Genomic DNA, 15589 nt, shown 5'->3' with positions numbered 1-15589 from the left:
TAATTAACATTTTATGACTTGTATCAAAAATTAATTTAACAAATCTATCGAGACTTTTCAATCTGACATTGGATGATATTCTCTCGTAAAAAAGAATGGAGGATTTCAAGAGTCTGACCTTTTCCTTGTGGATGAAATGATATATTAAGTAGTGTACAACAATATCCATATAATTCCTTATTCTTTCTCAACATTATTCTTTGAAGAAGAAGAATTTTCAGATCGGTTTTCCTCCAAACTCTGCATTAATTAAATAAATTCATTAAAGTTCATACTCTAACACACAAATAATAAAAATTAATTATTACCAAATATGAAAAGGTAATTAAATATACAAACCTGTTCGGCAAATAAATTTGGAATTCTGGTATCAACATTATCCTCCCAATATTCTCTGGTGATGACATTCATATCTTCCACCAACATATCTTTGGGATATTTAGGATGACACCGTTCATCATCGTAATCATTCTTTAAATAAAAATTTCCATATTTCAATCGAGGTGTGCTTACAATTCCAAGCGAAAAGACCTTCATTTCAGGACAGTCCCAAATGTATACTTCCCTCAAACATGGAAATTTAATGATGCATCTCCCACAATAAAAGCTTGTTAGGTTGGAACAATTAAAAATGTATAAATCTTGTAGGTTGTTGAATACAACCATTTCATCATTTCCATCTTCTTCGGTTGATCCTTCCTCAATTACACTTCTCATTCTTTTGCATTCATTTATTGTCAAATCTTGAAGTTGCACAAGCGTTGTAGCCATCGAAGGATTCAGCAAATGGGTTAGTCTATCACATTTATAAACCGCAAGACTTTTCAAGTTTGTAAAACACACTAATGATGACACTAAAGTTAAACTACTCAATCTTCCACAATCTGAAATTCTTAGAAAAATCAAATGTTGAAGAACTGAGGTGATATTGTTTCGTGAGCATTCTTCACTCCACAAATGCTTAAGCTTGGGTAGTTTATATAGAGTCAAACTCTGTAAATCCATAGAGCTTGAAATCAGTATATTGCTGGGGAAAATTTCTTCAATAAATGCTCCTTCCAATTCAAAGTGTTTAAGTTGGAATAAGATTTGCAACATTTCCATTGGTAAATGGGTTGAGTTATAATCAACAAAACCATATAGCTTCAAACTTTTAAGATTTGGAAACAACTTAGAACCATCTCCCAGCCGTAGAACCCCATCCTGATGATCAAAAATATCTATTAAATAAATGCAATAATAACTTATATATCCACACAAATTATTAATTAATTAGCCAAAAATATCTTAAATATTCAATAATTAGTAAAAAGAATTAGTTTAATTAATTTGGTACAAAAAAATTCAATTATTATAATGGACTACTTACTATATTTAATATAATTAAAAAACTATATCGATAGAGATTAGCTTTAATCAGATCATTCTTTATGTAAAATTCTAATTAACATATCATTTTTTTTTTTTTTTTTTGTCTTCTTTTCTTACTTTCATTCTTGTATATTGGCTATAAAAATATATTATTGTTTGCATTAAAACTAATTTAACTCAAACTAAATAAAATTAATTAATTTATGTATTAATTATATATCTAATTAACTTATATGGGTGTTTTTGAATTACATTTTGGAGTGTTTAATTCAAAAAATAAGTTATTTAAAAAAAAAATTGAATATTTGAAAGCCACCTCATTTTTTAAATGTATTTTAGCCAATTTTCATAAAAATGAGTTCAAACAAAAATGAGTTTCTTTCCAGGAAAACATATCATTCAAGTCAATCCAAACGGATCCTAATTTCTATTGATAAACATATTAAAATTAAGCGGTTTACGTTGCTTATTCTTTTTTAATTCAGGTAAATAATTAACCCCTAATAACACTAATTTCCATAGGTTTCTAGAACAAACATAATAATTTGTTTTCTTTAAAACTCTGTTCAACTAACAGAACCAATTCTGTTCAACTAAGGTCTTGAAAACAATTTATATATTTTCTGAAAATTAAATTGAACAAACATGTTTTGTTGTAGAATATATACGTACCTTAGAAGAAGAAGAAGTCTCCCATTGCTTTGATTCCAACATATTATGATCTGCTGACTTTTCCTTCTCAATAACCTTCATCAATTGTTTGATATCTATGCTTACATATTGAAGTGGCTTGAGAATTTTGACTGAGTATTCTCTTCTAAGTCTTGGACATTCCTCAATGGTCAAACTTTTTATATTTTCCAAACTCAGAAGCTCACAAGGATTTTTGCTCCACACGTACTCAAGGTTTGGAAGATTATATAATTCCAACCTAATTAAATTTTGGAGCACGATAGGACTCGCTTCAACAACACTAATTGGCTCTTGCACTTCAAATATCCCTTCCAACAATTCACAATTTTTAATCTCTAAGAATTTAAGGCATGTAAGAATGCCCATCATATTTGGAGGAAATAATACTTTTTGAAGATTGTTGCATGAACAAATTCTTATTTCCTCGAGTTTGGAAAATGAATTAAGAATGGGTACATTATTGCTCTCAACAACACTAATTGGCTCTTGCACTTCAAATATCCCTTCCAACAATTCACAATGTTCAATCTCTAAGACTTTAAGGCATGTAAGAATGCCCATCATATTTGGAGGAAATAATACTTTTTGAAGATTGTTGCATGAACAAATTCTTATTTCCTCGAGTTTGGAAAAGGAATTAAGAATGGGTACATTATTGCTCTCAACAACACTAATTGGCTCTTGCACTTCAAATATCCCTTCCAACAATTCACAATGTTCAATCTCTAAGACTTTAAGGCATGTAAGAATGCCCATCATATTTGGAGGAAATAATACTTTTTGAAGATTGTTGCATGAACAAATTCTTATTTCCTCGAGTTTGGAAAATGAATTAAGAATGGGTACATTATTGCTCTCAACAACACTAATTGGCTCTTGCACTTCAAATATCCCTTCCAACAATTCACAATCTCTAATATCTAAGACTTTAAGGCATGTAAGAATGTCCATCATATTTGGAGGAAATAATACTTTTTGAAGATTGTTGCATGACCAAATTGTTATTTCCTCGAGTTTGGAAAAGGAATTAAGAATGGGTACATTATTGCTCTCAACAACACTAATTGGCTCTTGCACTTCAAATATCCCTTCCAACAATTCACAATCTCTAATATCTAAGACTTTAAGGCATGTAAGAATGTCCATCATATTTGAAGGAAATAATACTTTTTGAAGATTGTTGCATGAACAAATTGTTATTTCCTCGAGTTTGGAAAAGGAATTAAGAATTGGCACGTTATTGCTCCATATCATCTTCAAACTCTCTGCATTCACAATTTCCAACTTCTCCAAATTAGGAAGTGATACCTACAAATTTACGTCCTTAAAAGTTCAGTTTGTGACAACGTAATTAACCATATCATCACAACTGATGCTAACTAACAACATATAATTTATATAGTGTTTTAAAATTACCATAACAAATTGTGTAAAATGATTACTTCAAATGTGCTTCCTTAGATAGGAAATATCTAATAAACTTCTTTAAATTTTCTTGGAATATCACCTGACATGCATTTATATACTTTATATTATCATTAATGTATGAAACAAGAAAGAGTCTCTCTACGCCAAGAGAAGAGCCTTCTAAAACAAAGAAGAATAGAATCTTATCCCTAATATCATTACTAACAACAAATGTTAGAAGGAACTTGTGGAAGGAACAATAAAAATGAACAAACAGGTGATTTATAAATTTTGATGTGTATATAGAAACATAGAAAAATGTGTTGATGAAATTTACCATTTCACTAAAAAATGATTCTTCAATGTTGATGGTATTGCTAACGTTGATAAAATATTGAAATTTTGAATTATCATAAAGATAGAGATACTTCAAATTTACGAAGTCATTTGTACCTACCAATTCTGAGTGGAGAACCTTTGAACAAATTGATCCTTTCAAACACACATTGTCCGACCTCTTTAACAAATTTTTTATCCAATCATCCAAGCACCTTCCTGATTCCATCTCCATTGCAATGAAGTTTTTGATTCTGTTCGGGGGTCCAAAAGTATACATTGATTGGCAACCAATACAAATGTTGAATTTTTGAAGCTTCAACTCCTCAGCTAAAAACAAATCTTTTGGCATAATTTCTTCATCTTGAATGGTTAAATTTAAAGCATAAAGATGTCGCAAGCACTTGAGTTCAGAAAGGCTGGCATTTTTCCTTCCTTCATACCATTCTTCTCCTTCCCATCTATCAAAAGTTTCCAGACTTAATTCTTCCAATTTTGTCAACTTTGAAAGAATATTTGGTGGAATTACCTTGAGTTGATTACAAGAAGATAAATTTAACACTTTGAGTTGTGTCAATTGGCTCATGGTTGTAGGAATTTGTGTGATGTTAGATCCACTAAAATCAAGAATTTCAAGCTTTTTTAATTCACCAATCCAATCTATGCTCCCTAATAATTGACATCTTCGCAAACATAATACTCTGATGTTTGCTAAGGAGTAAAGATCAGATGGTCGTTGCATCAATGATATATTTACGTTTTCTAATACTAAACCTTTGAGCTCTTTCATTTCTTCAAACAAAGTTTCTACCACCGACACACACTTAATTTCCCAAGATTGTCCAACTAACGTTAATAATTGAACTTTGGGTAACGTTAACTTCGGGAGAGGATAATGTAAACCATCAATGAACACTGCGGTATGATTACCCGATAGTTTCTCTTCTTCCCATTCTTCATTCGATCTTTTCACGTAGCTCAATGTACGTACGTGTTCATTCTTAGATGCAATTGATAGGGCTACATCACGAATCATATCATGCATTTTCACATAATTGCGTCCATACTCAGAATATTGTTGAAGCAAAGAAGAAGATATAAGATCCTCAACCAATTTTTTAATCCTACATCGTACTTTTTCCACAGTATTAACACCATGTAAGAATCCCATGCCTATGGCATATACATGCAACTCTTCCTCGTCAATGGTAAAGTCTTCTGGAAACATGCTGCATAACAAGAATAATAACTTCACCTCTTCATATCCCAAGTAATCATAACTCAGTTTTAGTGGCAAATACACTCTCCTTTCCATTTCTCCAATGTTTGCAATACCCACATCAACACTTTTAAGCTGATTTAAGGCATCATTCCAAATGTCGGATGATTGATTTCGTAATGCCTTAGCAACAGTAGTAATAGCAATAGGCAAACCTGCACATTCTCTCACAATTTGAATGGCTATAGGCTTCAAATCTCTTGCTTCCACAATTTCACCTGCTATTGTCTTAAATAAATTCCATGACTCATCTTCTCCTAAAACTTTTATCTCAAAAATTTTATTGGCGCACATTTGATTTGAGATCAAATCTTTATTCCTAGTGGTAAACAAGATCTTGCATCCCGTATGATCTTCAACACTTGGAATTCCTATATCTTTCAAATCAATATTCTCCCAGACATCATCCAACACGACTAGGATACTTCTCTCCATCTTCAACCTCTTTTCTAGAATAGAAGCCCTTCCTTTTATTGTTTCTTGTTCGAATTTCAAACCTAGCTTGTCAGCTAGTTCTCCTTGAATTCTTTTAAAATCTGGTGTTTGGCTGATCGTAGATGTTACCACCTCGTCAAAAAGCTTCTTACTCTCCCCAATTTTTCTTAAAATTTCATTCACTAGCATTGTTTTTCCAACACCCCCCATCCCGTGCACTCCGATCCTATGGACATTATCTTCAGAGAGTGCATCCATGATTTGTTTCACAATTGACTTTCTTGAGTCAAAATCAAGAAAGTCAGGTACTTTTGTCGGTGAACAACCAACCGATGGGATAACAATTTTGTAGGATACTGTATCAAAACTTTTCCCCTCGGTGTTCATCGCACGAACCTCATAGGCCATTTTGCTTGCTTTTCTACTTAACTTGTGTCGTTGGACCAAATTGGTGGAACAAAGTCTACCATGTCCACCTTCATAGGCTAATATCTCCTCAGATTTTCCAACAATGTCATCAACCTTTTTCGACCATTCCTCAACGGCAGGTTTTATGTCTTCAGCATTTCTTCTTGCAGAATGGATGTTGTGTTCCACAGATTCTTTTGTAATCTTCAGCTTTTCTATTTGAGTCTTAAGTTCGCAAAAGTTGGAACGAATGAAAAATACATAACGAAGTTGGCGTAAAACAGGCTCAACAGTGTATTCAGCAATTTTTGCAGTGACTGAAATAAGGATGTCCATTATTATGCCTTGTTGTTGATCTTCAAAATAATTAAAACCTACAAAAATATTTAAAAAAATAAAAACCCGCAGGGACTGAACCATAATAATTTTGAAGCTTTTGCCTTAACAGAAAAGTAAAAGTGAACACGTAAAGATCACCAAGTAAAAACTATCCAAAAAAAGAAGAACAAAAAAATCAACACAAATCAGCTTATAAGTACAGAAATGAGATGGAAAGTGTAAGTGACGGAAAATGTAACCATAAATATATTGCATAAAGTGATGACAGAGAAGAAATATGTGACCTGATGGAAGAAATAAGATGATGCTGATCTGGAGCAGAGAAAAATGAAGAAGATAATAATGAGATAGAAGACCAAAATTATTTGTTGTTTATATTTATGTATGAATAGAACATATATTGGCATAAACCCCCGTGAGGAACATTTTAATTCGTTAATTGGAGTGAGGAACTTTTGAGTCATCAAAGCAAGAAAAGTAAAAGTAATATGCGACCCATCTTAAGTAGCTAAATTTAGTTGGATCCTTTAATTAAAGTTAAAGTTCAAATTCCCTATACCCTTCTTTTTCTTTTCTATTGTTGTTAAAAGAATGTATGTGATATTTAATATGGGGAAAGTAAAGAACAATTTTAAGGCTTGTCCTTTACAGCGATAAAATGTTGAAATATTAAACTTCCATGAAGGGATTAAGAGATGCTTCAAATTAATGTGAGAAGTCATTTCCATATCTAATAGTTAGTGAGTACAAATCCTTTAAACAAATTGGTCCTTTGCAACAAACACTTACTCACCTTCTTAATAACGTTTATTAATCCAATCATCCAAGCAATAGCAATAATGTTGACCTTTTCTGAGTTAAAACTCTCTTGAAAACAAGAGGTTTGGCATAATCTCTTCATCTTGAATGGTTAAATTTGAAGCAAAAAGGTATGAGACAATTGCTGAAACACGAAAAGATTAGAATTTCCCCTGCAACCTCCATATATCCCCTTTTCTCCTTCCCATATATCAAAAGTTTACCGATTTAATGCCTCTAGTTTCTTTAACTTTGAAAGAGCATTTGGTGGAATGTCTTAGAGTTGATAACAAGAAGATAAATTAAACATTTTTAGCTGGGTCAATTCGCTTATGCTCCTAGGAATTTCAACAATGTCAAAATTATTGAAATGAAGAATTGAATGACCACTTGGGATGGAAAGTCCTCATGTTGCACACCTTTGAAAGAAAAAAAGAATTGATGGAATACTTGAACATTGCAAAAGTGTATTGTTTGGAGTTATCAAAGGAAGAATAAAAGTAAAAGTAATATGTGATACGTTACCCATCTTCTTCATTATATAGAACATATAATTGGTATGAAATTGATACATTAACACAAAGGGTGCGGTCTTAGTCTTATGTTTTCAACTTAAAACTTATTGGTATGTTTAGGGTAGCTAGGGTTGTAAGGAAAAAAAGGGTTAGGAAATTGGGCCAAACCGTGTTTGGCCCAAGGGTTATGATAAATGGATATTAGGGTTATCATAATCTCCAAATAACTCTATCTTCTTCTCTCTTTTTCGTTGTTACAGCTCTACATTACTCTACCCAAATAACCCAATTCAAATTCGATTATTGTTTTTGAAATTACTATTAAAATATGTTTGTTTTCTTTTGAAACTAAAATTAAGAGTTATGAGGATGTTGTAAATTTGTTAGGAAGGAAGTTATTGTTCGGACACGAGTAGGAACCAAATGCACTACATGGGGCGGTGTAATGTTTTGTTTATTATTAGTATTAAAGAAGAAAAGGTATGTTAGGAACACAATGTCTAGGAAGAGCACCCAACAAAAAAGAATGTGTATTGGAGGGTGGAATTTAGGACCCACCACACGCACACAACTTTAATCTTGTTTTTTTCTTTTTCTTTCCTTTGAGCAAATGGTTGAAGTGGACATTTTACTTGGGAAACTCTCCCCCTTATTCCTTCTTCTTTTTATTTTTTTTTTCTTAATTAAAAAAAGATTAAGTTGGATGAAGGGAAAACAAATCCCAAACTCAAAATCAAACAAATATTTCCCATCTTCTGTTCCTTTTTCTCCCTAATCCAATACTCGAAAAAAAAAAAAAAAAAAAAAAAAAAAAAAAAAAAAAAAAAACTCTATTTCCATTGATAAAAAAGGGAAAATGGCACAACCCCATGAAACAACACAAAATAGAACAAAAGAGTGTGCCTTTTGTTTTTGTTTTTATTTATTTTTTGAGATATGTTTTGTTTGTTGGTTTGTTTTTTTAATTTTTAAACTAAAATTAATAAATTACCTTTCTTTTATTAAATTACATAAATAACATTATGGTTAATTTTTGTCTTTTTTTATTATCATTTTATTGAAAGTGATATACTTTTAGGGTTTGGTTCCCGTTTTCTAGTTCTTGTGCATTTTAATTCAAAATATCAATCAATATTAGTTTAAAAGGTAGTCGATAGTAATCCAGGAGCGATCAAAAGACAATCAATATCATTGATTGTTATATTCAAACAACAATTAGTATCATAGGCAATTTTACGATGATTATCATATAACAATTTGCATAGTTGATTGTTATCATATCACTATAAGAATTTTGGTTTCTACCAACACTTTTTTCTAGCAACGTAAGAAAAAATGTGGGCAAAGATATGATATGCCGGCGTAGTTTTATCGCTGGGCACATCTTTGTTTTCCCGACAAAAATATGTACGTGGGCAAAGAGTTGTATATTGCATGGACACATCATTATTTTGGCAAATGGGAGAAATTGTGTAAAATTACCATAACAAATTGTGTAAAATTATTACTTCAAATAAGCTTCCTTGGATAGGAAAAATCTAATAAACTTCTTTTAATTTACCTGGAACATCACCTAACATGCAAAGAGAAGATGAGTTAGATTTTGTTTTTCATTGATACTTTCCCCTTTGATTTTGTTACTTATCTCAAGATATTTAAGCAGCCGGCTAAGGTAGTCCATCAATATGAGAAAGATAAAAGAAGAGATGGGATCTCCTTGCCGAATACTTCTAGTTGGACTTATTTTTCCTTTAGGTCTGCCATTGATAATAACTAAATAATTGACACTGTTTATGTAAGATTCCATCCAAGTTCTCCATCTAGTGCGATAGGTTTTTTTTTTTTCATGAGCATATAATTGATGAAGCTCCAATTTATCTTGTTGAAAGTCTTCTCAATATCGAGCTTGATAACGAACCCTTTAACTTTTTTAGTCCTTCAATATTCGATAGCTTCGTTCACTATCAAGATGGCATCGGGAATTTGTCTACCACTGACAAAAGCCAATTCGCTTATGCTCCTAGTGTTGAATGACCACTTGGGATGGAAAGTCCCTCGTGTTGTACACCTTTAAAAAGGAAAAAGAAAAAGAATTGATGGAATAATTGAACAGTATGCAAAAGTTTATTTGGTTTTAGTTATCAAAGGAAGAAATATAAAGGTAATATGTGATACGTTACCCATCTTAATTAGCTTCCTTTAATTAAAGTTAAAGTTCAAATTTTCTATACCCTACTTTTTCTTCTTCTTCTTCTTTTTTATTTATTTTTTATTTTTTTATTATTATTTTTTTAATATTGTTCAAAGAAGAATGCATGTAATATTTAATATGGGGAAATTTTAATGCTAAACTTGGGAAGTAAGTGGTATTCCTAATTTGAAACATCTCCATTTTCATCAAATTGTAAATTAAACTTTAAATACGTATTACAATTTTTTTTTTTTTTTTTTTTAAAAGATATGAGCGAAGGGAGCTAGAGAGCAGCCACCCATTCACAAATTTATTCCATTAAGATGTATCGATTAGATTGTTACAATAAAGGGCAGTAAAAAGCTTTGATGTTAAGAGAGATTGTGGTCTGGCTGTAGAGCTTGAACAAATTACTTTTTGTGGACCATAAACTAGTAAGGCTGCAAATATTTGTTCTGTCAAATCTCATAAGTAAGAGTACGAATTGTTCACAACCTTTCATTTTTCTATTACTCTTACCTTATCCCCAACGCAATGTGATTTTTTTAGAAAATATATTTGATTTGTTAGCCTCTTTGAAAATATATTTGCAAAGTTAATAAAGGTATTTATTTCAATCTTTTAGAAAACACTGAATTACTTCAACTCTCAATAATTTATTTTTTAAAATTTAATTCATTTGTTTTACTAAAAAAAATAGAGTAATTTACACAAATGTAACCAAAATCTATAATATTTACGTTCTATATAACAAAATAAGAAAAGTTCATGACACATGATCGTATTTTCATAAATTTCATATATGCCCTTACGATATATATCTTCTTTGCTATCTATTAATCTTGGGCCATCTCCATTCAATTAAGGCTCGAGATCGAATAACTAAAGGTAGAGGTCTTTCATCTCAAAGTAATGTATGCTTAATATCGAATAAAATAAAGACATAATTCTTTCATCTTGGTGCCACTAAGGCTCGAGATCGTGTATCATGATCTACACGATCGTTAAATTTGAAAACTATGGTTTAAAATGAAGTACAGGATTGTGTTGTTCTATACTTTTGTCATTCATTTTGCGTCATCTTGATGCATTGTATGCCTGAGATCAAATGAATTAAAGGCAAAATTCTTTCATCCCGGGACATGGTATGCCTGAGATTGTGTAGGTGGTTGGTTGGGCTATTTTCTTAAGGTAAATTCGTCGTTTTTCGCTCGTTCTGCATGCATGCATATGTGAATTGTATAAGTCATTAGAAACTTGTCTTCGGGAATGGAATTAGGAATTCAATTTGGGTCTAATGTGTGTAAAAAAACATAAAAAACTCACTGCATGTGTGAGTACGATAGGTGGGATATGTGAGTGGGTAGGCATTATTAATGGTCACATCTCGGTATTTAAAACTAAAACAAAATGCACTTTTGACCGCTAAGATTTGAAGTTGATATATATACATTTATATAGTCCCTGAAAGTTCAAAATAAACATTTTAATCATCGAGCTTTAAAGGTCATATTGATCGTTAGTTGAGTAACGGCAAAATGATGTGTAGGTTAAATATAAGTAATCAGAAAACTGATGTGACAAAAATGATTATAATATTAATTTTTTATGATGTGGCATCTCTCTCGTCACCTTCTTCTTCAACCCTCCATAACTGTGCTGAAATTTTCATTTTGTTGTCCCTTGTTGTTGCTAATGAAGAACAAAGTTGAATTTAGCTATCAACGTACATTTTAATCATCATACACAACGTTTCCTTTTCCATTTCTTGCCTTTTTCGTTTTTCTTTTTGTTTCCTAGAACCTTTTTTTTTTTTTTCTTTTTCGTCCAACCAATATTATCACTTACATACACTCATTTTGTTGTTAATAGAGTGAGAAATGGCAAGAGTAAGTTAAGAAGGTAATATCAGTATGTGTAAGCGTAAAAATCATTGGAAATTTGCCTGGAAGTTTCTTTCTCATCCACTCTTAATAACAAAACTTACAGCTTTGAAGATTCGACTTTAGGTAGCCCAAAACAACTTCGTCATCTAATAATCATTAACAAAAACATAAATAGAACAAATTAAACCCACTTTGAAAATTAAAATCCAACCCCCCTTCCCCTGAAAAAAATCTTGAAACTATTCTATGGTTCTTTTTCTTGGATTTGCGAGGAAGAGAGAAGAGTTAGAAGGAGAAACCAAAAAAAGAGAGAGAGAAGAATTAGAAGAAGAAGAAAAAAACAGAGGAATTTTAGGGGAAAATACGAGGGTTTTAGGCTAGAAATGAAAAAGAAAATGTTGCATACGATCTAAATAAAATGTATGGTGATTGGTTAAATTCATCTTTGTTCTTCATTAACAAAAATATGGACGACAAAAGAATTTTGCCCTTATGGGAATTGGGAGGTTGAAGAAGAGGGTGAGGAGATGGATATTGCCACATCATACAAAAAGTTAATATTATAATCATTTTTGCCAATTCAGTTTGCTGATTAATTATATTTAACTCACTAGTAGAAAAATGGCCTACAATGACAGTTAAATGCTATTATTAAAGGTTTTCGTGACAGTTTTTTGCAGTCATTGATGCGGCAGTCATGGAAAGTATTTTATGACAGTTGTATAAGCTGTCCGAAATGTTGTTTCAATGACATATAATACCTGTCACGAAAGAACTTTTTTTATGACTGATTATAACTGTCATTATTTAGTTACGATGACACTTAATGACTATCACAGTTTAAATTTTATGACAGAGTATAACTGTCATTATTTATTTTCGATGACAGTTAATAACTATCATTATTTATATTTTATGACAGCTTATAACTGTCATAGTTTACATTTTATGACGGAAGATAACTGTCATTGTTACTATTCTATGACTGACATTAAATGTCATTATTTATCATTTATGACACTTTTTAACTGTCATCATTTTAGTTACCCTGACTTTAATTAACTGTCAATAAAACTTTTTCGATGACAGTTTTATTTTTCAATTTAAATGTCATAGTTGTGTTTTTAGTCACTTTTTTCAAAAGCCCTATTTCTTATTGAATTATGTATTTGTTGTCGCTCTGCCATTACACATACCATTACATACCAATACAATAACAAATGGAAAAAATGTGAACGCTTTAATAGAAATAAACACACTTACTAATATTGCTTTAATTGTTAGTACAAATGTTTTTTGGTACGAACAAACTATTTTAAATAATTACATTTAAACAAAAAAATTTCCTACCAAACCTATAAAAAAGGCTATACATCAACTAATTGGCGTATCCATGGTTTCATTGCTCCAATGGATTGTGGCAAAACCTAATAAGAAAAGAAAAGGAAACAAAATAATTCAACAAGACAACACATTCACCTACATAAACACATCACATTCACTTCATGATAAACAACACACTTCAACAACATAGAACACATACACACTTCAAATATGTTTGCCTATTCAACCATAACATGATTGAGTACATACCTTATAGAATGCCATAGGATTCCCTTTTGCCTTGTTAAGACCTTTGTCAACCTAGCAAAACCAAAAATAACACAGTTCAACATCAACAACACTTCAAGATCAACAACACTTCTTTATCTACAACACTTTTTTTATCAACAACACACTTCAACAATAATTACATACACACTTCAAGATCAACAACACTTTTTTATCTACAACACTCATTCAAGATGAACAACACACTTCACAATAATTACATACACACTTCACAATAATTACATACACACTTCAACATCAACAACACACTTCAAGATCAACAACTCTTTTATCAACAACACACTTCAACAATAATTACATACACACTTCAAGATCAACAACACTTCTTTATCTACAACACTCATTCAAGATGAACAACACACTTCAAGATCAACAACACACTTCAAGATCAACAACACTTCTTTATGTACAACACTCTTTTATCAACAACACACTTCAACAATAATTACATACACACTTCAAGATCAACAACACACTTCAAGATCAACAACACTTCTTTATCTACAACACTCTTTTATCAACAACACACTTCAACAATAATTACATACACACTTCAAGATGAACAACACTTATGAACAACACACTTCAACAATAATTACATACACACTTCAAGATCAACAACACACTTCAAGATTAACAACACACTTCAAGATCAACAACACGCTAAGATAACTAGAACAAAGTACAAAAGGAGATACTAAATCAATGGAGATAATTTGATGAACTTAAAAAACTGCATTTTAGTACATTCTAAGATAAACTTACCTCATTGATATTGAACATGACAGTTGTATTTTCCTCCAGCACTGTATTTTCCATGGTAGTTCAAACACAAAAATATGTGAAAAAACATATGACAAAATATGTGCAAAGTATAGGACAAAATATGTGACAAAATGTTTAACAAAATATCTTATCCTAAGCACAATATTTTATCAAAGGGTCTATCCAAAAGGTAGCACCCTTCGTAAGGTTTATTACAACCAATGTCCAATGATTCCTAAATATATGTGTCAAACAATAATACTACATCTTAGACTACTGTAAGCACAATTCCTATCAATAACTTTAGGTTATGAACATACCCGGAATTGTAAGGAATCAGTAAGAGTTGATCGTGATCTGTTCCAAGTAATCGTGCAGTCAATAATTGGGCTTGTTCTTCTTTAGAACTTCCACAACTAATCGACCCAACATCAACAAACTTGTATAGATTCAAAGTTCTTGATGATTCCATACGTGTGTATATACCTACGAGTGCATTACAAATACATTAAACTTTCACACTAAATAAGTTTCTGGTGGTGATTTCATTTATTTATTTATTTTTATTGGAGGAGGGAGGTTGTTTAAAGATGCATAGCTACCTTAAGATTATATAAAAAAGGTAATAGAACTCACATGAATTTCAACGATTTCCTTGTAGAAAGTTCATTTGTTAGTACTCTGCCTCTCTGTTGTTTACTATAATGGCACAAGTGGAGGAGAAAGGCTCAAAAAATGGAAAAGATGATTATACGGAAGATGGAACTGTGAGTCTCAAAGGTTTACCTGTCTTAAGATCAAAGACTGGGAGATGGAGAGTCTGTTCCTTCATTGTTGCTATGTACACTATCAACACCAAAATTCAAGTTCAAAGTTTGCATCACTTCACCGAAAATATGGAATTTGACTTTCTCATTTGAAAGAATCAAATCTTCTCTATCTCTATCTTGTACGTAAGATCAATACAAGAGAAGGCACATAATTTATAGTTCACATAATGAAATAAAATTATGCTGCCTCATGATGATAAGTCAAAAAAGTAGCCAGTCCTCCATTATAAACAACACAAGTAGAATCAAAATAGCAAGAAGAAACACTGAAGATACCTCTTCATCAACGTAAACCAGTAAAAGATACCAATTCACCATGCTGAAAATAGTCGTCATAGCATTTAATCAACTTATACCTCAACACTTGTGGTGTAAAGACCGCCAGCAAACTTCTCCATCTCACTCTTCTTGCCCTTGATAACAGGAATCGCCAGGTATTCTTCATATAAAACAAAACAACCTATAAATAATGTCCACAGACTACAGTTACACAACGAACTGCATATTTCCACAAAATTGAAGGGTATTCTAACAGTCTCACTTGTAGGGCGAATTGCAATGGGCACTTCCAAGTCAGACTCCCCAGATTTTGTCAGCCAAGCAACCTTCAAATAAATGCTAAGTATTAAATTGTCAGTACCAAACCACAATGGCACCTTTATCAACAAAAAAATTAAAATGAATGAACGGAACATAAGAAATGA

General features: G+C 31.5%; 2 protein-coding genes across 10 annotated transcripts in view; both read right to left on the bottom strand.

The window, feature by feature from the left end:
* Positions 1-4077, bottom strand: part of LOC103504481 (uncharacterized) — an 86585-nt gene extending 82508 nt beyond the window's left edge. For all 9 annotated transcript variants that reach the window (XM_051084756.1, XM_051084751.1, XM_051084757.1 and 6 more), the window contains exons 1-4: positions 3929-4077; positions 2044-3372; positions 340-1203; positions 119-240 (exon numbers count right to left, since the gene is read on the bottom strand). In XM_051084756.1, the coding sequence (XP_050940713.1) occupies positions 178-240; positions 340-1203; positions 2044-3372; positions 3929-4042 (2370 nt within the window). In that variant the 5' untranslated portion in view covers positions 4043-4077 and the 3' untranslated portion in view covers positions 119-177. The remainder of the gene's footprint in view (positions 1-118; positions 241-339; positions 1204-2043; positions 3373-3928) is intronic.
* Positions 4078-4185: 108 nt separating this feature from the next.
* LOC127149596 (probable disease resistance protein At5g63020) lies at positions 4186-6265 on the bottom strand. Its single transcript, XM_051085373.1, has 2 exons — positions 4738-6265; positions 4186-4268 (listed from the first exon to the last, which is right to left on the bottom strand). Exons 1-2 carry the CDS (start codon positions 6263-6265, stop codon positions 4186-4188), a joined length of 1611 nt encoding a protein of 536 aa, XP_050941330.1.
* Positions 6266-15589: the final 9324 nt, after the last annotated feature.

The sequence above is a fragment of the Cucumis melo genome, chromosome 5 (genome assembly GCF_025177605.1).
Source record: "Cucumis melo cultivar AY chromosome 5, USDA_Cmelo_AY_1.0, whole genome shotgun sequence".
Lineage (NCBI taxonomy): Eukaryota > Viridiplantae > Streptophyta > Magnoliopsida > Cucurbitales > Cucurbitaceae > Cucumis > Cucumis melo.
This window is presented reverse-complemented; position numbering and strand designations above follow the sequence as displayed.